The 23,152-nt window shown below is 38.2% G+C and overlaps 1 protein-coding gene across 1 annotated transcript; it reads left to right on the forward strand.

Annotated features, from left to right (window-relative positions):
* Window positions 1-1,793: 1,793 nt before the first annotated feature.
* Window positions 1,794-21,490, forward strand: LOC134530563 (probable very-long-chain enoyl-CoA reductase art-1). The gene is made up of 6 exons (XM_063365509.1): window positions 1,794-2,254; window positions 9,917-9,967; window positions 12,668-12,981; window positions 14,147-14,363; window positions 15,770-15,962; window positions 19,526-21,490. The coding sequence occupies exons 1-6, from the start codon at window positions 2,249-2,251 to the stop codon at window positions 19,651-19,653; spliced, it is 909 nt and encodes a 302-aa protein (XP_063221579.1). The 5' UTR covers window positions 1,794-2,248; the 3' UTR covers window positions 19,654-21,490.
* Window positions 21,491-23,152: the final 1,662 nt, after the last annotated feature.

Below are 23,152 nucleotides of genomic sequence, written 5' to 3' on the forward strand. Positions count from 1 at the left end.
GGGACCACCCCCCAAGGCAGTGTCGGCCTCAGTGCAACGAGGCAATGCGTGTGATCGGGGCGTCGATGAACATAGCGGCCTCAGGAAAAGGGGGGCATTTGATGCCAACCATTAGTGCTCCTCGAATCCGCACAGACTGCTATGGCACATCGCCGCCTCGCCCCGAGCGTGTGCAACGTGAACGCACCTGGGTGCAGGGTGGTGCCACGCCTCGAACATAAGCTGCCCCGTCTAATGGACTGTCGCCCGCGCGATAGTCGACCACGGGGGTACTGTGAGGTGACCTCATTATCTGGACTTTGTAATTAACTTTCAGCACTCTTAAAAACAATGTTAATTGAGTAATGGCTTTGATTAAATTTTATTTGTAATTCTGGACTTTAGCGTGATCAGGTGACGTGCATGGCCTGGGATTACTTTTGCACACGACACGTTTTCGCGGGAGCGAGGCTGGGGAGTCGTGCGGACGTCACAGCCATCGCCAGTTGATCACCGCCCTCCAAGGAGACCAGTCGCAAGTCGCCCGCGGAGCCTCTCGACCTCCGCCATTGCCATCTCTACCAGAATTGCGTGAGTTTTAAACCCATCAGCTCCGAGCCTCACGGACAGTCCGGCTAGTCGACCTGAGTTCACCCTTACTTAATTCGTGCTCATCACCGGAACTCCCAGTGTTACTTAAATACTGTTTAAGGTTAGTGGAGTGTGAAGTGTGCACGGAACATTAGGGTAGCGCGGCACAAGCCCATCAGAAACGTGGCCTGTAGAGCGCAGCGTCCAGTAAGCGGGCCATGCACGACGCAGCGCATGTATAGCGTGCCTTATAATAAAACACTTTAAATTGAGCCTCCGCGTATCTTTTACAACACCCGTAGCATAGCGTCCCTGGTGGCTAAAACAGCCGGGGGTAACTCTGACAGAACGACCCTTACTGACTGCCGGCCACGTGGCGACGTCACGCCCTGAGTCAAGAGTCTCGGCTACGCACTAGCACATAGTTAATATTGCTAGTTGGCACCCAAAAGCAACTCCACCTTATTAACATCACCTCGGCAGAAGGCATAAGGCGTCAACCTCTGTTCATGTTTGGTAACAACATTCCATATCTATCTCAAAAGAATGAGGTCAGCGCCATCACACGTTAAATTACCATTGTATTCTCCCAAATAGTAAGTTTCACTATCACTGTCTACAATTAACCTCGCCTGATTTCTTGCCATTTTCTTTTCTGTTGCTTGTTAGTTCCAGGATAACAAAAATGCCAGCAGTTCATCCAAGGTAAACTGTACTTAAAGTAATATTTCAAAGTCAGACGGTAACAGTTGGGTCGTAAAACTAAAATAAAAGCTATCCTGAAATTAAATTTTATTTAGGCTTTGGTTTAATCTTAGTTCATGAAACAGAGTCTTAACAGTAATCACATTTTGTTTAGCCCACCTGTTTTTCGCTCCTTGCCAGAAGGCGTAGTGACTTTAGAGTTTAGAATCTATATTTGACAACCATTCTTTAACTTCTTAGCTATTTTGTATATTAAACTATAAAATCACATTTTAAATGTTATAAATTGGGGGAAGAATGAATTCTAGAAGTTATGTCTTGCAGCTGTACTGAAAATTAGCTTGACCAACTAGTTTTCTACTGCCTAATTATCTGAGATATGTCAAAAATGAAAATCAGCCTATGTGAAAAAAAATCTAAAGTTGTGGATATCTATTCTCTTTTATTTAAGATTTTTTTATTACATAATATATTTCCTGAAAGTAACAAAACATGGTAATGTATGCCGACCTCCGTAGCGTAGTCGGATGCACACCGGCTTACGGTGCGAGGGGTTCTGGGTTCGAGTCCCGGGTAAGGCATGGGTGTTAATTTACAGTAAAAGATTTGATTGCTACGATATGATAAAGATTGTAATGATTTAGTTCTGGTTGTGGGCGAAAGCCGTTAACCATACAAACAACTAAAAAAAAAAAAAAAAAAAATGGTAATGTATCTTTCTGTTAACGTCTTTGTAATTTGGGGAAATTTTGAAAGAGGTATGAGAGAATTTTGTTTCGGAAATCTTGGCGAAATTGATTTTAAAAGATAATTAAAAAAAGTTTGTTGTCATCCTGGCTCCTGGTTATGTTTTGGAATGTTAATGATGTATTAGAAGGATTTTAGCTTTCAAGGTAGACAGGGCGCCTTCTTTGATCGAGGTTGTGGTAACTTCATTGGAATACAATACTTGGAGTTGCAGAAAATTTTGACGATGCAGGTGAGTAGGCCTACTAGTAGGTTATTTTAAAAAGTAATTTTTAAATTTCTAATTCTAGAGCAAAAATAGAAATAGAATAAACTTTAGTTTAAGCTAGTTTTCTATTAACTTTAAATATCACAAGCAGAGATGACTAGCTATAATGTATAATCGAGTTTACCTTCCTACCATCAATTTAGTTTGATATTTTCAAAACAAATCAAATCCAATCCAAATTAATGTCACTGTATTAACTTGTTTCCAATAAAAAAAAAAAAAGGTTTTTTTTTTTTTTTTTTATATGAAATACCATAACATCAGGTTAATTGTGATCAGGACAAGAATATGGAATCAAGGCGTTTTAAGTACAGTGTTATAAAAATGCAATGTGGAGTATGATATATGTATCCTTCGTTAGAGTTGATAATTTAGAATTTAAGTTGTTTAGAAATTTTTTTACAGTGCATGTTAATCTAAACATAGAAAGACACTATTATTAAATTTTTTTATATGCATAATATGTTTTCTTATCTTGCAAGTTTTATAAATACTGGTTGGTATTCAAAAATAGCAATATTTGGTCTTTTAATTTTCATAAGGTTTGCTCATTACCCAAGTGTAGTAAATGCATAAAATAACTAACTAAACGGTATATTGTTGCATGCTGGCAGTGGTGGCAGTACACTTTGCATGGCCCTGATTTTGGATAGGGTCCTTAATATGGGATCTGGAGGTTACGGAATAGCCCTCAGGAAAAAAAAAAGCTTCCGGAAGTCCCATCACCGAAAAATTTGAAAATTAAACTCTCTTAAACAATGTTTTTAAGCCAACATGGAACTTAAATTTCGACGATGGTTTTGCTCAATCCTACAAAATTTTAATATAATTTCCTATCACATAATATTCGGTTAGGTTTTATAAATATTGTTACGAACGTGAGCAAGGCCGCAACACATGTAGGTGCACAGCTTGTTGACATCATGTGGTCGCACAACATTAGACGTTCCGCGCACACCTGGGTCGCTGCTTTCCCTCCCTCCAGCCCTCAGCTCCCCACGCCGCGCTGTTAGTTTGACATCCGAAACCTGACAGCTGCGGAGTTGCGCGAGCAGCCGACACGTGTTTCGAGAGATTTCTGCCGTCAGGTCGGCGTGGAATGACGTTACTGGCCCCAGCCCAGCTCGTGATTTCTGGAAGGCACCTGGGCTGATATATAAGACGAGGACGCCGGCCTCAGTCAGGGAGAGTTCAGTTGGAAGTATTTCCCGCGGCGGAGTTTCCGGGACGATAGTGCCGCAGGTGCGGCAGAGTGGCGAAGTCCTTGGACGAAGGTTCCAGGGCAGTGAGTAAGTCAGTTCAGTGGAGTCGGGAATTTTCCCGTGGCGGAGTTTCCGGGCGACAAAGCGGCGAAGTCCCTGAACAAAGGTTCCAGGGCGAAGATTTCAGTTCCGGGTGATAGTGTCGCGGGCGCGGCGGAGTTCCGAGCGAGGCGTCAAGTGGTTCCTTGGCAAAGGCAAGTGCGACGGCGGTGGCAGAGTGCGGTGGAGATCCACGAGGGGTGCTGCGGCGAGAGGTGCGCCAGAGGTGCGGCTCAGCAAGGTGTGTGGATTGTAAGAAACGAGTGACGGGGGAAGCAACATTTTTTTTAAATGCAATTGATTATTTGCCATTTTAGAAGATTATTTGTAAGTGACATAAGTAGTGGCAATAAATAAAACTGTAGTATAAAAAAATCTTTAATTGGGCTATCCTTTATGAACCCGGTAAATCGTAACATTTTGGTGTCAGAAGTGGGATAGCCCTAATTAATAGATTTAGAATTCAGTAACATTATTAGAATAAAATTAGAGAAATAGAATTTAGTTTTTCGAGAATAAAGTTTGTGTTTAGAACTTTAGTGAAATTGCAGTTTCTAGAGTTAGTTTGAGTATACTGTAGTTAGTGTTAGTTTTGAATGTAAGAGAGTTACTGTTGGAGTAGTTATAAGTTTAGTCAAGGTCATTAAAAATTAAAACAGTAATATAAATACATAATTATTTAGGTTATTCAATTATAAAAATAGAGAGAGATGGCTGCTGAAGAGGTTAGTGTAGAAGATAATCAGAAAGTTAAGGGTTGCCCTAGAAGAGATCAATAATGAAATTTTAAAAAAATGAGAACCAAAATCGAGAACTTTACGGAAGAAATGAAGAGTGAAAGGAAGGAGAGTAAGAACCATCATGAAGAAATGAAGAGCAAGTCAAATAATAGCTTAGAGGGAATGAAGAAGGGTCAGGATGAAATGAAGAATGGAATGAAGATCAAAGTGAAGATAAGCATAGAAGAGAATGCCAGCCAAGTGTAGAACAGCAAAGAGAAGACCAGCCAAGAGGAAAACAACGAAGAGAAAAACAGTCATGAGGAAATTAGTCAAGGAGAGGAGAACAGCCAGGACATGAAGATGAAAGAAGAGCTGAAGAAAAGCACAGAAGTAGTGAAGATGGGTTACAAAGTGAGGAATATTGAACAAGAAAAAATGAAGATAAACCAAAGAGAGAGGGGAAAATGCCAAGAAGAGTTGACAAAAAGTTGAGAAGAGATAGAGAAGTCTAAAGAAGAAACAAATAAAGACCAAAAAGAGATGCAGGAAGACCAAGAAGAGATGAAGAAAGGCCAAGATCAGGGGAAGGAAGACCGAGAAGAGACAATGAGAACATAAAGAGTGATGAAGATGGTGCAAGGAGTGAAGAAGATGGTGCAGGGAGTATCTGAGTGCAGTCCAGATGATATTCAGAAGAACGAAGAGGGAATCAGGAACCATGAAGAGACGAAGAGCTGGGAAGTAATGCTGTGTGAACGAGTAGCTACGAGAGAAGAAAAAGAGAGAAAAAGGGAAGAAACAAGCGAACCATTGGAAGGCAATGAGCAATGCTCTCAAGAGTATCGGGCCTGTCCAAGGCAACAGTCGGCCCGGCTCGGGCAACTGGCTGAACGACATGGGGCATCTGCGACGCAGAAGTGTAACTGAGTGATGAGAGAAGCTACATCTACTGCAAGAGAGGGTTATCTGGTGAGGCTGTACAGCCCGCGATGGAGGAAAGGCAGGAGGCCTAAACTTTGAGTAACATGGGGACACCCAGGAGGAGATGCGTTACCTGTTCGGGACGAACAGGTGTAAGGAAGGGGCAATGTTACGAACATGAGCAAGATCGCGACACGTGCAGGTGCACAGCTTGCTGACATCATGTGGCCGCGTAACATGAGACATTCCGCTCGCACCTGGGTCGCAGCTTCACCTCCCTCCAGCCCTCAGCTCCCTACGCGGCGCTGTTAGTTTGACATCCGAAACCTGACAGCTGCGGAGTTACGTGAGCCGCCGTAACGTGTTTCGAGAGATTTCTGCCGTCGGGTCGGTGCGGAAGGACGCGACTGGCCCCAGCCGTGCTCGTGATTTCTGGAAGATGCCTGGGCTGATATATAAGACGAGGATGCCGGCCTCAGTCAGGGAGAGTTCAGGCGGGAGCTTTCTCGTGGCGGGGTTTCCGGGGCAATAGTGCCACAGGTGCGGCTGAGTGGCGAAGTCCTTGGACGAAGGTTCCAGGGCAGTGAGTGAGTCAGTTCAGTGGAGTCGGGAGTTTTCCCGCGGCGGAGTTTCCGGGCGATAAAGCAGCGAAGTCCCTGGACGAAGGTTCCAGGGCGAAGAGTTCAGTTCCGGGCGATAGTGTCGCGGGTGCGGCGGAGTTCCGAGCGAGGTGTTCAGCGGTTCCTCTGCGAAGGCAAGTGTGACGGTGGCGGCGGAGTGCGGTGATGGAGTCCCGTGGCGGTGATCCACGAGGGGTGCTGCAGCGAGAGTTGCACCAGAGGTGCGGCCCAGCGAGGTGTGTGGATTGTAAGAAACGAGTGACTGGGGAAGCAACATTTTTTTAAGTGCGATTGATTATTTGCCATTTTAGAAGATTATTTGTAAGTGACATAAGTAGTGGCAATAAATAAAACTGTAGTGTAATAAAATCTTTAATTGGGCTATCCTTTACGAACCCGGTAAATCGTAACAATATGCTAATGATCAAATTCTGGTAAATTGCATCATTCTACGGGGAAATTAAATCTGAATGTATTTTGAATACCAAATCATGAAACATCATTTGTAATCAAAAACATATTGGCCAGATTTTAAAATTACATGTTAATAACAACTCAGTTCTTCCTTTTTCCCTTAAAGTAAGCTGGTGTGGGGTTCTGCTAGTTGCTGGGCCCATGCGTGTTGGCGGCCTGCAAGCCCCATCAGTTTGCGGCGTTGTGTCTGGATGTTGGCCACTCATTGTATGTAGCAGTGCTTGTGACCTTGGTTGGCTCAATCCCAAGGTTGAATATCAACTTCCTCGCACTGCCAGTTTGTGCTGAGTAAGCAGCAACGGTAAATACTGCTGGCTCTGTGTGTGCCGTCTGCAGACTGGTGCCTGTGATAGCTGGCTGGAAACAAAATTTACTTATTGTTTTCATGGTGAATAATCACTGTCAAGAATTCTTTTTTCTTATAGTTTAATATACTTTTAACATATTGTGTATTTATTCAAGGGAAATGCTGGTAGTCAGCGATGTAGCCCAGAGGGAGAATTTCCGAAATTCTGCTATCCATAAATACATTTTTCTTTTGTACTCTCAAATAAAATACTTAATTTTTCTAGTTTTCTTTGGTAATTTTTCAAATAGAACATTTTAGACTGCCAAAAAAAAAAATATTTTGTCTAAAACCACTTGAAGTGCTATTAAAAATGTTAAGCAGACAATGCCAAAAATATATCCCCCACAAAATGAAATCGTGGTTATGTGCCTTGGTACAGTGCCTAAGATGTACTCTTATTAGTTTTTGATTTTTTTGGTTTTGGGCAGTAATAATCATTGAGTTTTATCCAGAACTTAAAAATTAATGCGTAATTGTTATGCAAGTCAAATTCAGCATAAGCAAGATTAGAGAATTCTTCATTACCTCCATAATGGAAATAGCCACACCACTCATTAAAACATCATTGGAATCAATTTCTTTTATGGTTTTTTAAATGAAAAAAACAATCATAATGACAAAAATTGTAAGGTTAAGACTGGCTGATCAAGATCCAAAAACATCATAAATATGCCTTACGAACTCCAGAGCAGACATAAAGGGCTTTGGGTTTTAACAAAACTAATGTCTATTCGACACTAAATTGCAATATGTAAAAGAAAAGTTTAAATTTGGTACGTTCTTTAACAGATTCATTCAATGGGTAATTTTAATTTAATGCAGTTTTTTGGATATGCCATGGCAGTTTTGCACTGTTTGTCTTGGAAAAATTACCGAAAATAAAAAAAAATAAAAAAACATGAAGATAACATTTCACAGAAAACAAGACTGAATCAGCTGATCTCGGCCAAGCAAAACCAACACTGAACTAAACAAGTATTATGGACAACACATGACGACAGCATGGACAAACCATGTTCAACATCTGTTCAAAGATTCTTGCTGAAATGGGAAAAAAGTAAGTTGGACAAATGGCTACTGTTGAATGAGGGGTGTTGGTGACTGTTACAGCTATTGTTGGCCCCCGTTCTTTATTTTTGCAAGGAATCTTTCAGAGACTTCATGCTCAAAAGTGCTCCACCTGGAAGTGACGGAGTTGCTAGTCCAAGTGGATAGATGACAAGTGAACTGTTTCTGTCTGAACTCCAGCATTTTGCAAGCATTAAACACCCACCAAGGAACAACCTAAACTGATCATATTGGACAATTACAAATCACATAGCAGTATTGAATCTCTTAACTTTGCCTAGGACAGTGGAATTGTTTTATTACATTTTAAACTCCACTGCAGTCACAATATGGAGCCTCTTCATTTGACGGTATTTGGACTCCTGAAGGTGAATCATTCTGGTAGCACAGGAAAATGTCAGCTAAACTAAGAAGTACTCTTTGTTGAGGCCAGTATTATTTTTTTTTCCCCTTCTTTTCACAAAGAGACATGTATGACCATTTCAACTTAGAGTAGACCTGTGGAAAAATTAATACATGCATAATATTTATTTATTTATTTTGACGTCCCTTGGCCTATGGTCCCTAATTCCCTGTTGTGAACTATCCTGATTTGCCCGTGTAGCTCTCGTCGGTGAGAGAGTGAGTTCAGGCCAACGTGGCCGGGACCGGAAAATACGGGACCTGGAGGGAACGTTATGTAGGTAGGAGGAACGGTAGATGGTAACAAGGATAATACGATGGTGTCAGTTTTCACGAGCCCCTTTATTCCGTGAAGAATCCTGCCGCAGCCTGGCCGGCACGTCGCGGAACGAGCGTCCTCCCCGCCGCAACCCGGACTCCCGGAAATAACTCTTGGCCACAAAATGTGACCCGATGTGACAGAGAATGCAACCCCGTAGCGAATCGTACCGGTTACGAAAGTTCAACAGTGCTACGCAGCACGTACGCGGCCCGTCACATAAGCGGAAAAGGTCCAGTAACTACACGTACTGACTGAGAGAGTTCGGCGGTTTGAAGAGGCACATACACGGCCTATGACGTATGCAACTATAGTCCCGAAACGATACGTAATGACAGAGAGAAGTCCAGCGGTACAACGAATGCTGATATAGAGCAGCTCGACTGCAGAGGCAGTCCCGTGACGCTTACACTGACTGCAAACTCGGAGCTAAGATCCACGTCTCCCGAGCGGAGCGGAGCAAGCGCGCGTCTGCTTGTCCCCGCGTCTGGTTCGCCACTGCCCTTCTCTGCCCGTCCGCGAACTGAGGCCCGCGGGCCGCGGAGGAGGGAAGGGGAAATCGGCCGGCGTGGGAGAGGCCTGTCTCGCGGTGCGCCAGGCTGCGATTACATTACTAACATAGCACTTGAAAGAATCAAAGAATTATTAAAACGACATGACAAGTAATTAATTAATGAAACAAAAACACAAATGGATTAATTAATAAGTTACAGATTAAAGACAAGCTAAGTATTTAAACAGCATTTGCATACACTATTCCAGACGTGAGAGATCTGTTACGTCAGACCTATATATAATTGTGGAGGCTCGTGATTACTTAAAAATGTGCATACAAAACATAACTATTTACAACACCCTGACGTCCGCTGACGTACCAGGGCGCACGCGGGTGCGTCCCTGCTCGTAGCACTTCACAGCCGGTGCACTGGGGGGAACATACCTCCCTTAGGCCCACGTCGGCGGACAGGTACGGCCTCTGCATCTAGGAGGGCACGACGACTGTCGTCAATTTAATATTTGTTGCATGCCTGTGGTATGCCGGTGGTAGGCACGATACACTTTTAAAACTTACGTTAAATTTAACTACAAGAATTTCCAAGAACCTTTTTAAAGAACTTCAGCCGAACTAAGAACCGAGAAATAAGTAGAACCGAAAATCACTATTTTCTTTCCAATATTATTTTAATAAATAATAGCAATGGTACTTTTAATATTTAATAGCTTACTGTCTGAAATATTATTTGAAAATTCAGATGAAGTGTAGCTGTGTGAAATCACTTAGAGTTATGTAACAAATATTGAAGGAATTCAAGAAATAAAATTTTATACAAAGGAACCAAAATATTGATGTATTACAGGACATATTTTGTTTCATGGTCAATAAGTTATATTTACATACATATGTATAAGGTTCCAGGCTGAGCTTGATGCAGTGATTTTTATATTACAGGTGGAGATACTGAGTACACAAGGATCAAAGTCCCTTGCGACTTTGAAGAATGTAAGTATAAGCATTCAAAACTTTGTACAAACTTTTTGACAGGTTAACATGTATGTTGCAAAATCGTAACTGAAATGTAATTGATATAGTACCTACTTACGTGGCACCCCCTCCCCCTCTCCTGAGAATCCTACAGAGTTTTTGCCCTGCTTATACGTCTTATTAGAAGTTAAATTATGTCTAAGATATAATTTTTAAATTAATATATAAACAGTGTGCATGACAGTTTTTCCTTAATTTATTTGTCTAGGTAATTTTTATTGTGTCTGTCCCAACAGGTAAGTCAATCACTCTTTTTTTCAATGTTTGTAGATGCTGTGGTGTTCAGATCTTTAGAGTCCCGCCAACGGTTCCATTCCCGACAGTATACCCTGGATTTTTTGCTAGCGGGAAACATATCCAATGTTTGCAGTGGGGATTTTCTTGGGGTACTCAAGTTTCCTTCACCAACGTATTCCGTCACCGCTCCATCCACATCACTTAAACACCCTCATTGTCTGTTGTTATTGTCCCGATGTTGAAGAGACATTAAGCATCCATTCATTCATTAAATTGTGTTGTGTCGTGTGTCACGTTTGTACTGAAACTGTTATTAAATGGCTCAGATACTGGTAAGGCCTACAACCATGTAATATAACACCCAGTTCCCCACTACTAGCTTAGGTTATGCAGAAAGATACACAAACATGCACTAAGGTATAACAGATTATAATTTATTAAAATAATAGTAGACCTATATAACGGTTTGACTAATCTATATTGATTCAGTATACTTAAAGAATACATAGCTGATATTTTAGAACATTGTCAAAATTGATTTAAGAATAATTTTAAGGCATTAGGTTTAATCAAAATGTAATTTATAACACTGTGCCTTTTTTTTTTTTTTTTTTTTTAATTTTTGGCCAATTAAAAACTGTTGATGTTTAAAATTCAGATGTTAGTAACACAATACTAAAACTGTGCTGCATGTGTGTGTTTGATGTCATCGCTGTCTGCAACTGCTGTGGCAAAATTATTGATGTGTTAAATTGTGTTAGAACAGTGAGATACTGATTGGTAGATTTTGTTTTGGGAAGGGAAGCAATACCACACTTTCGTGGCATGCTCATTACTGACTCTTCATTTGGTTATTCATTCTAGTGATTATTTATGTCTTGGTGGTTGTCACACAATTTTTTTTTTAACTAATAACCATTTCATAATTTTGTTGAGATTCAAAACTAGAATGTAAGGAAAAATAATTTTTGAGCGACACAAGTTTTGAAACTATAATCGTTAAATATATTTTGAGATCAAATTAAAAGTGCTCTACCTCTGAGTTATGTTTATGGCTCTTGCACATTATCAAGAACAATTACATTTTATCATCATAATAAAGCAGTCACTGCTAAACTAAATCTCGTAGTGATGATTCTGGTGCAGGTATGATCTTTTACACCACCACTCACTCACTTAATGATACAATCCCAATAAAATGTATGAAGTAACACGCATTACATTGTGACTAACCTATCTTCTCATAAAATAAACTGATTAATCCTATCCTGCTTAATATTATAAATCCGAACGTTTGTGTATGTTTATTACCACTTGGCTCCTTATCGGCTGAACCGATTTTCATGAAATTTGGTGTCCGGTTACTGTAGGTCCTGGAATAGTACATAGAATACTTTTCATCTCAGAAAAATATATAGTTCCTGTGGGATGGTAACAAAACGTAACTCTGCAATTGGTGAACGGATTGTTTGCATTTTTCCGTATTCAGTAGGTAAACATTCTGAAATAACACAGGATATTTATCCTTAAAAATGTAAGTACCTACCTACAGTTCCTGAGGGATTATAACAAAGTGTAGCCTACAATTGGAGAAAGTATTTTAATGTAATTTGTTGTGACTGGCAAGTGTAAGTCAAACTTAATGTGTTTACTTTACTTTTCATAGAATACTTGTAAATTAAATAGTTCTCAACTGTATAATTATAGCATGTATTTTTGTTTGTTTGTGATATTTTGGAAGAAAATAATTTTGAAATAATTGCTGTACCTGGCTTTGCACTGGTAGATAAAAGTTTTTTAAAGAGTGTTTTTTTTTTTTTTAAATATTATTAAATTTCTTACATTTAAATTCTTATAATTTTCAAACAAATTTATTTTTGTATTTAGCCTTAAAATTCAAGGTTATTTTACCAATACTGTATATATAAAGCATTTATCTGCCCTCATGTACCATAGCTGGATACCATAGGGTACCATAGCTAGTACAGTATAAATAAATTGTAATTATATGTTGAAAATATGTACTACTAAATGGTGCAGGAAGGTCTTAAGTGCTTGAATTATATGATACCTACACGTATTTATTAATCAAGAATAAAATAAATTATGCTCTAAATAACTCTTTTTTATTTCCAGGTTAAATACAATTGAAAGTACACATTAAGGCATTTTATGTGTAAAGTAGGATTTATTGGGTTTCGGTACAGGTACAATTATTTGGAGGTATTGAGCAAGTGAATGTTGATGGACTCGTGGACAAAAGGAAAGAAAAGTTTTTGTAAAAAATTGTACAACAAACATATTTTTTTTTTCCCAACAATTCTTGGCAATACTGGAATAAATGTTGACGTGTTTGTAAATGTTGCTGGAATGCAGTGCCGGCCTGGTGGTTGGTGTCGGTGACGCACGGTTGAACCGCAGGTGCTGCCGTCGACCAGCGTGCGAGAGCTGAAGGCGCGGCTGCACGCGGAGTGCAAGCGGCTGCCCCCCTGCCGGCAGTCGCTCAGGCTGGAGCCCAAGGGCAAGTCCCTCGGGGACGACGACACCCTCAGCTCGCTAAACGTGCGGGCAGACTGCCGCCTCTACGTCAAGGACCTGGGTCCGCAGATCGGCTGGAAGACTGTGTTCCTCGCGGAGTACGCGGGTCCGCTCTTTGTGTACCTGTGGCTGTACCAGCGCCCCTGGCTCTTCTACGGAGAGGGGGCCAACACCGTACCTCCCCACCAGGTCGTACAGTAAGTACCTTCGTGGCGGCATGCACACGTTATTTTTATTTTCAACACCTTAAAGGTGTTGTTTGAGGGTCATGCCTAGACAGGGGTGTGTTTGTGTTTGTGAGGCGGGATGATAAAGAGCGATGCTCGTGGGTTCTTCTAGCGCAGTATCGTCTCCAAGCGCAAGGCTCTGAACTGGCGCACAGTCTTCTCATCATGCATATGACAACTATGAGATTTGAGCTGTAACTATAATAACATGTATGGTGGAGAAATGACCATTAATGTGTAATGTAATCATTTCATAGCTTTCAAGAATATTTACTGGTAGTTTCATGCCTAAAAAATTAAGAATGAAATACAGAAACATAACTACTCATTTGTCTTCTCTTCAGGGTGTGTGTGCGCGAGACCATGTAGACAGAGGCATTTTCTTTCTTATACTGGCCCTTTTACATTATTCACAGTTTTACAAGCCATATCGCCATTCCAAATACATTTTTATAAAAATAACTGATGCAAATAAAGTACAGCTACAGATTACTTTTGAGTAAATGCATTGTTAAATTACATATTCATGGTGGTATGAGCCACAGTACACATGATACAATAATTATTTTGTGTATTTTTACAAGAAACATTTTAAACACTAGTTATCAAAAATCATGTGAGTTTTGGGGGCAGTGTGATGTGCAGTACTCAGCCCTTACTAAAGCCCACAGCCATTCAACAATCATTCTTACCACCTAGCAGAATAACTGGTGCTTTTGCAAACAGTGCAACACCCTCAGAATTCCTATAATGTACAACATTATAGGAAAATCAGAAATTTGATTGGCTTATAAATTTAGTTTACCATACAGGCAGATAATATGATGCTGTCCTGTTGGAGTAGGTTAATGCTGATACCACCCTAAGAATCTCTAATATTTAGAGAGCTCAGCTACTAAATAGTTTGAGTGTGTTCATGAAATTGGGAAAAATACAATTTTAAAACGTTAAAATAATTGCATTAATGATAAGACCAAGGGTACAGGTGTGAAGAATCGGAGCAGGGAGACATTGTTGGAGGCCCAGTGGTGTTTAAAGGAGCTCCACATGGTTGGAATTGAATGCAACCTGATCAGAGGCTAGAGTGTGTTGGCAGGCTAGTGACAGTGTCGGATGGGGTCATGTTGTGTTGCAGTATTGCGGCAGTGTGTTGGGCGGTGCACTATGCCAAGCGGTTACTGGAAACACTGTTTGTGCACCGGTTCTCCCACGCAACCATGCCTCTCTTCAACCTGTTCAAGAACTGTAGTTACTACTGGCTCTTCACGGCCTATGTGGCCTACCATGTCAACCACCCCTTGTACACCCCTCCCCGCACCATGCAGATATACTGCGGCCTGGCCGGCTTCATTGTGAGTCCAATTGCATGTAGTGCACCTTCGTTTCTGCTTGAAAAAATTTCTATGGATTAGTAAGTAGACATTCTAAAGATTTCTTTGATAACCAAGAGGTAAATCGGAAAAATTCTCAGTTTGGTGATCAATGGCAGATACTCGTAGTTACAGAAATGTAATTACGTACAGTTGAAAATTACAGCTGTACTTTACTTTTTGTCAAAATCACCACTTGCATTGAAGGACTTGTCATAATGTTTTGAAATAACTACTTAAAAAAAAAAATATGCAACCGGGAAATAAAGCTACTCTGCAACAGCATCAGTAAGTACCTGATACTGTTTTGGATGACTTGTGTGAGTTTTGTCATTTGGCAGTATTTTCTACGACAGTATTAGTAGCAGATGTAGCAGATGAGTCAAATGCAAAACAATCTTCTAACTCCATTTCTCAATACCCAGTGGATACCTGCACACAAGAACGATGTTGCTATCTCCACCCGTTTATTGTATATGTATAAGAAAGGTTTTTTTTCCCCTCCAAATTACCCATGTTTTCGGCTCAGTTCCAAAGTTTCAGAAATTTGTTCATAGATTCAAAATTCAAGATTACTTTTTTTTTATATATTAAACGTTGCCCAGAAAGAGGGATATCATATGTGGTGTTTTGAGGTTCCTTTTTTTTTATCATGCTTTACATCTTTTCAACAACATTAAAAAAGGGTACATACAATATTACTGTTCGTGGGGAAGGACACGGGCATGCCTAATAAGAAATCATTCAAGTATTTGTTTGGAGAGAATTCTCAGATATGCGCCATTGAGCGCAAAGGTTTTAGACACAACTGTAAATCAATGACAATATGTATTTATATTAGAAACATTAAATTTTGTAAAGCAAAGTTTGCAATGATAATTTTGGAGATACATTTTCTTTTTATATTTCATCAAAAGCATCACCTGATAATATTCCATTTTTACTTCTAAGGAGGTGTAAATGAAGACCCTATCTTATTTTAAACCATTTTTGTCTGCAAACTTTTTTAAAGTCATTAAATATTAAAATTGGCTCTGTGTGAGTATAGCACATGATTTAATAGAATGCCTTGTATTTACAGAGACTGACTGCTACAAATAGTTGCTCATGTGTGGTAATAATAATTGGTGTATGGCATTTAATTTTTTTTTCTGTCTGAATAACTCAGCAGTAATAATGCTGTCGATAGATACTTTTTTTATGGTCTTAAATAAATCAACATACAGTGAAATTTAAAAAAAAAAATGTAAAAAAATACTTATCAATGGTAGACAAAACAAGATTTTTAATGTTAACGGGCCGGGTAGTATGGATCTGACAGCAGTTTGTGCCATTTACTATGTAATGCAAACTAAGAATGGGACGTACTGTGGTGGGGGGTGTCGTAGCTGTGCGAGTTGGGCAACCTGAGCATCCACGTGACCCTGCGCAACCTGCGGCCGGCAGGCACCTCGGTCCGCAAGGTCCCGGTCGCCACCTCCAACCCCTTCACCTCTCTTTTCAACTGGGTGTCGTGCCCCAACTACACCTATGAGGTGGGGAGCTGGCTGTCCTTCACCATCATGACCCAGTGCTTGCCAGGTATGCTTCACCTGATCATTCACACGGTATTGTAGTTTAGTCATGGATGTACAGTGAAGACTCTTTAGTTTGGCACATTTTGGACCATGGCTGGGGTGGATTATTGAACATTAATATTTTTGATAACTGGAAGGCACTAGAACCCCGGATTTAATGAAGCAGCAATTTTATGATTATATTCTCAGGAACTGTAGGGAAATCGGAAAAAATTGCAATGAAAGCTTGTAAAAATGTTTTTGTGTGGTTTTTAATACTCTAAATTATGATCCTACAAGAAGAAGACAACATTCTGTTTAAAAATGTGGCGGTGGTAGCATCTGCAACGTAAGTGGGCACACACGTGACTTGTCTGGCTAGGCTGATGGCATGATGCCACCCCGATTTTATGCAAGTAGTGATTTTACGAATGCAATCCGTGGGTCTGTGCGCATGGTTAAAATCAGGGTTCTAGTGTAGTACCAATGTTGTAAACTGTTGCTCCATAACAAGAAAAAATACATACGAGCGTTACTGTTTGAAAGAAGTATCTGATATCACGTTGCAACAAACATCAACAAATGCCCGAAAAGAACATCCAAAAAAATCTGACTGCAAGCTGCTTGATTAGAGCATGATTACAGAATGTGCCAAAATGAAGACTGGCTGACTGTTCATCTTCAGTATATATATCTTCAAAAACTTACAAAAAGCACATAATGTTTCTAACCTAATCAAACCTTTGCTCTATTTTAAAGTGTTGTAAATATATTTTATTTTACAAGTATACTAACTTAACCTGACAAATAATGTTAAAACTCTTAAATCCCGTACCAGTAAACTACTTGAAATCTTGCAATGCTATTTTCCAGAATCATCAAGTATAATGAGAGGAACTCTCAAATACCATTTTCATTAATTTATAATATTTTTTTTTTTTTTTTTAACAGATTAGTTGTACTTTTAACAATTTACCTAAACACTGGTTTTAAAAAGGTATTTTGACCTAAACTCAACTACGTACGCAAATTTAGATTCATGTGTTGATAATATCTTTATATATATATTTCTTGTGTGCGTGTGTATGTCACTGAAATCCTCCTAGACGGCTGGACCGATTTTGATGAAATTTTGTGTGTGAGTTCACGGGGATTCGAGGATGGTTTGGATTCACAATTGGATATTTTATCTCGATTCTGAGTTAAGAAAAAACTAAAAAAAACACGCTTTTAAAGCAAAAAAACCAAATATTGTTGATAATTAGCCTCCATGGCAACGGGCTTTTGCATTGTTGTTGCCTTCTGCATAACCATGGGAAAGGTTTTTGGTAACGGCAGTGGCGTGCCCAAGAGGAGGGGTATGTATAATGAGAAGATACAAAATGTCCAGCGTAGAAATACTTACCGCCATATCCATATCTCACAAAAAGTACATTTGGGCAGGACAATGTCTGTCGGGTCCGCTAGAAAGATATATAGAGATATATATGTAGAAAGATATGTAGAGAGATACAGATATAAATAGAAAGATAGAGAGAGATATAGAGAATTAGAGAGATAAAGAGAGATGCTTAGTATACGTTTAAAAAATTACATTATTAATAAATTAAAAAATTGATTGAGGCATTGCAACGCATGCCGGGCATTATCTAGTATATGTATAAGAAGATAGAGTACTGGCATGTGTCAATTATTTTGATTAAACTTTAGACAGTTATTGGTACCAGTTTCATTAAAAATTATTGGGATTATAATACTTATTTAAAAAAAAAACATTTTTTATATATATATCCTTCAAATATTTATATTATATTTTTCTGGGTTATACAAGGCAGTAAAATTATTTTGGTCAAAGCAATGAAATTAAAACAAAGCTTTTTTCCCATTTGAAGTGTAGCTTTCTGGCATTTCAAAAGAAAGTTTCCCAGTCCCTATAAATTAGTAGTTAATGAAGGTTTATTTGCTCACTAACTTAACTAGCTAATTATCTGACTATTTTGTATTGCACATTTTTTGCATTAATATTTAGAGTGAAAGACAGCGAGGGATCAGGGTGGCTAACCCCCTTTGGAGTTATTAGTCACAGTATTAATCGGCTAATCGCATCTCTGCAAAATCATATCTTCATAGGCACTTAGAATTCACAGTGAAATTTACTTACACATTTGGAGTATTTATTTGGTTGACTTGTCATGGTAAAAATAAGTCAACGAACAAGATTAATTTACAGTTATATGTTTTTGAAATTCATTTCATTGAGTTTATCAGTTTATTTTGATCCAGGCTGGATATAAATTTGTAGAAATACGTTTCAAGGAATGCAGACAGCAAGCAAGCTAACATTTTTTTATCAGACAGCAATTTAATAAACTGAAGTGGATATATAGGTCAACAGAGCGCAAGGCCATTCAACCCGACAGAGATTTAGTGAATAACCCAAGTAGTAAAAAAAATAAATTAGGGTCATATTGAAAATCGGGACACACATTTATGAACAGAAGTACGAAACAAATACAAAAATACAAATGTAAATTTAATTATAATTATTTTGCAACTGTTGAGGCAATGTAAAGCATGCAGGTCATCCGTTGTGGCATGCGGTTACCGTGTTTTCTCGTATAATCGTCGCACATTTTATTCTAAAACCAAGTTTGAAAAGTAGGGGTGCGTCGATTATGCGGAAAAAAAAATTTTGTTAGGTAAAGTTATTCATAAAAACAAAACCTGTTCATGGAAAGTACGTTTATTTAAAAAAAGGTGTAGTATACAAGAGCACGCCAAACAATCTATATTAATAATTCCTTAAACAAAAACCTTTCTTCAACTTTAAATAGAAAAAGTCTAACGCGAACGCAAGCCACTTAAAACTGACATGAACTAACGTGTCGTAGTATACACTTGCCACGAAAGAATGCGGGCTATCAAATGTAGTTAACTCAGCACCTGACAGAGAGCGCGCGTTGCATCCAATCGGCGAGATATCGATATTCGACTACGTGAAGCAACATAACCAAACATGAATGATGCGCTTGCTTCATTTTTATAAGCGGTACGCCGCGGTAACGCAGACAATCAGATAAAGGAAATACCGTTTAAAAACGTCTTTAAAAGAAAATTTACACGTCAGACAACTTCTGTATTTCCGTTGATTAAATAAATAAGTGGTAATGACCGAAATTAAATCTGCGGCGATGCAGACGATCAGATAAAGGAAATAACGTTTAGAAACGTCTTTATAAGAAAATTTACACGTCAAACAACTTCATATTTTTCCGTTAGTTTACTAAGTAAGTGTTAATGACCGAATAAATATTGGATTTCTACTTTAAAATACATTGTTTTATACGGAAAAGATACCTACACAAAGCGCTCGGCATCTACTAGCGGGACCAAAAACATCATGCGACGTTTGCGCGAGAAGTTTTTTTATCCCAATTTTGACAGCCTAAAATATGGTTGCGACGATTACGCGCATGCGATCTTTATGCGATAAAACACGGTATATCTGCTGATATTTTGGTTCAATGTAAACACAATTTGTTCAAAACGATAAATGAAGTAATGCAGGATGCACATTTTCTTTTTCAGCGGGACTGTTCACCCTGGCGGGATTGTATCAGATGGCTGTGTGGGCCCTGGGAAAGCACAGGGCGTATAAGAAGGAGTTCCCCAACTACCCCCGCAACAGGAAAGCTATCTTGCCCTTCATCCTCTAAGGAAAATTGCTTTTTCCACATGGTGTTGGCTGGTTTTGGATGGTTTGGGTCCACCAAAAAATGATGTGCATTAGGTATATGCATAAGGTAACAAGAATTTATGTAAATTTGGTGCCATCAGTTGAAGTGGCAAATGTAGGAATGATTTTCACAATGAACATTTCTTGTTAATAATGATATCATTTTCTGTGATATTGCTCATGTTTTGTTCGATTATTTATCATTGTCAATTGTGCTGCGCTTTAGTTTCAGTAAGTACTCATGTATTTTCAAGGGGGAGAGTCTTTGGCATAGTCATTTTAAAGTGTTCAAATTTTAATATAGCAAAATACAATAAATCCCTGTTAAGAAGTTTCTAAAGACAATAAGAAATTGACTTATTAACAGAGAAATTTTGTTAAAAGGGTATTTATTGGTCTAGTATACATTTTTAACCTTTTATGCAGGAAATTTTCCTAAGGGGTTTTTACTGTAGTTAGAACACTATTTAAAAGGTTTAGGAAAAATTAATGTGGATACTTTAATGCAGCACGTTTGTACTACTAATTCCAAACTAAAGCTGTGCTGATACACAGTTTTCGGCAGATATACTGTTATGACATTTGCAGAAATTCGAATTTTTTCCTGGTACAGAAGAAATATACCATTTGATATAATAAAAGTAACCAAACTATGTTTCTATGTGTATAATGTACAACAAATATTAACAGAAAACTTAACTGTACAAGTTTTTATTGAACAAAAACCATAATATAATTTTTTTTCTGGAGATATGTGCTATAAAAATTGTGATGTGAATTAAAACATTTCCCTCACAAATGTAAAAAAATATTTTTGACAAAAAGTCAGAGGAAACTATTCTATTTTAATATTTTTTTCTTCATCTGAATACATGTATTTATTTTTTAGAAACTAAAACTCTACACCAACTGGATGTTGTGATGCACGGGGAGGGAAAGAAATGCTTACTACATCATTTAAAGACACGTAAAGAAGCTCCCTGGTTTCATGAACAGGAAGCAGCTACTCTTTATTTCTAATCTTTGAAATCAACAAAGAATAACAGGGGGTAAAACCACTCACTAAACGGTAGTAAAGACAAAGTCTGCCTCACATAAACATTGTAGCAACATAGTGGTAAATGTTAGAGTTGATCTCATGAACAGTGCATCATTTGTTCAAATTCCACAGTGGTATTTATGCATTTGCTTGTGTTTTATCTGTTTGTTCAGTAATAAATAAATGCTTTCCATTATTGTAATTTAAGCTTTAACATGGTTCATCAATATAGTAATTACTGTCTGTTTGATAGAATGTGTGTGTCCTATATTACTAAAAATAAAATGGTTAAACCTGCATTTCTTAGCTTCTAGTAATAAGCTCTTGTTCTAGCTATTGGTAGTTAACATAATTGTTTTGGTCCTGCATCAGGACATTGTTTTATTTATGGCAAGTAGCTTGAAAATAGAAACAAAGTTTCCAGTGCTAGGATGTTGTGTGGATGTTTCATCTAGCATCTTTCATATTCAGTGTATTAAACATGTAAAATGCACATTGATATTTCTACATGCAGCATGGCTTTATGCTTGTTTGATAGAACATAGATTGAACTACAAGAGTGAAATGGTGCAATGAGAAAAATAATTCACCACCTCAAACCAAAAATTTGGATAGTGTACTGTGAGCTAGATCTTTTCATGAGTAGCAAGTCTCCCCTTCAGCCCTATGATAGTGATGACTGATGAGCAAGCGTGGCTTGAGTATAAACTCTTGTTGTCAATTACTGTAGTGTTAATGTTTGGTGATCAAATAAAACTGTGTTCATATTTCCTGTAAATTTTATTTTTTAAAAAATTTGCATTATTTTGGAGTAAATGGGTAACAATAGTAAAAAAAAAGTTGCATGTACTAAGGTACGCGCGTGAGAAGTTATACTTATTTGGTATCATTAAAAAATAGTTTTTAATTGCATGCAAATAATTAACTACAATAAAATAATAAAAGGGCTGGAAAAAGATAGTCAACACAGTCAATAAAGTTCAGTTTAAATTTGAAAAATTAAATAAATCAATTTAGACAATAATAAATGTATATGACATAATTTGTACTAAATATTATAAGATTCTTAATTTTAAATATTTATTATTTTCTTAATTTAATATTCACTTTTCATTTTTATCAACAAGTAAATGAAATAATGAATATTATAAATTAAAATATAACAAGTACGTATTTCAGCTAATTTCACGATGCTTACACTGTTTACTTCGCTGCATAGCAATAATACCACACGCATGTGCTTGGAATATTGGACGCTGCTCGTTGCTAATGCTCGCGCTGGCCTGTAACAAGTATACTACGTGCATGCGTTCGAGTGCCACTCATTCACTCTCGCTCTGTCTCTTTCTATTCCCCCTCCCCAGGAGCGTTGAACGTTTAACGCAACAGTGCTTTCTACCCCCTCCATGGTAGCGTTAAACGTTTAACGCAACTTTGTTGGAAGTCGCATTAGAAGTATAGTATAACTTAAAAAAAATAGTGTAATGTAAGTCACACTACATGTGAAGCAGTAGTAAAAATCAGAATAAATTGAGGTCCCTATGATTCATCTGTGTAGTCTAAATTTACACATATTCCCTGTAATTTAAACATTCTTTCTGTGGTTTACTTATACAGTAAGTTGCGCAAACTCTTAGTTTTGGTAGCCACATACAAGTTTGTAGAGAATTAAGATTCAGCTGTCACTGTCATTTGTGGCATGTTGAAATGAAACCTTTTTAGTCATCGAACCTTGATTTCTCGCAAGGTGTAAATGTACAGACCTTGCCATGAGCTAGTGGGCGTTATTACATTAGTGTATTCATGTACCAAAATAAAATTGTTTTTTTTTCTCCATCAGTGCATTTTGTCAATGCTTTATACTCATAAAATCAACTTTCCTTGTCTCTAAATCTTGATGTTGACAAAACAATTAGCCCTTTTTTATTTTGTCAGTAATTCATCCTTGTTAGGCATATAGATTTAAACGCTTATCTTTAGAAAGTCCTAGACTTTCGTAAAAGTCACAATTTTATGTGTGTGTGTGTGTGTGTGTGAAAATATGTTGGCTGTCAACTCGCTGTTTCCTAGAGGATTTTAAATTTTGCTGAAGAACTACTGAAAGTGACTTATAATTAGGGGCAATGAAAATTGGTAAATTAAAAAGGCCCTTTTCGGTGAATAAACAGAGTGAGAGTTATTTCGGTGGAAAAAAAAATTGTTCAGTTAGAAAAAATAACTATTTCGTCATTATATTTTTATACACATATATATATTTGATGGAATTATTATTTTATTTGGTCAAAATTTATCAGAAACTAATGTTTTAAAGTACAAATATGTACATTTTAAAATATTAACAAAGTGTAAAAGTTTCAAGATGAAAAATTCCCCCTCCCCCCCCCCCCCCTCCCCTAAAATGTTGAACGTTATAAGCGGGAAGCATCTAACAACACAAATG

Source organism: Bacillus rossius, chromosome 3 (assembly GCF_032445375.1).
Source record: "Bacillus rossius redtenbacheri isolate Brsri chromosome 3, Brsri_v3, whole genome shotgun sequence".
In the NCBI taxonomy this organism is placed as follows: Eukaryota; Metazoa; Arthropoda; class Insecta; order Phasmatodea; family Bacillidae; genus Bacillus; species Bacillus rossius.

Bases quoted from the DNA above. Each gene is read 5' to 3' on its own strand.
- LOC134530563 (XM_063365509.1), top strand. The intron at 9,968-12,667 runs GTAAGTATAAGC...GTTGAACCGCAG, and splicing joins CCCTTGCGACTTTGAAGAAT to GTGCTGCCGTCGACCAGCGT. The intron at 12,982-14,146 runs GTAAGTACCTTC...GTTGTGTTGCAG, and splicing joins CCTCCCCACCAGGTCGTACA to TATTGCGGCAGTGTGTTGGG.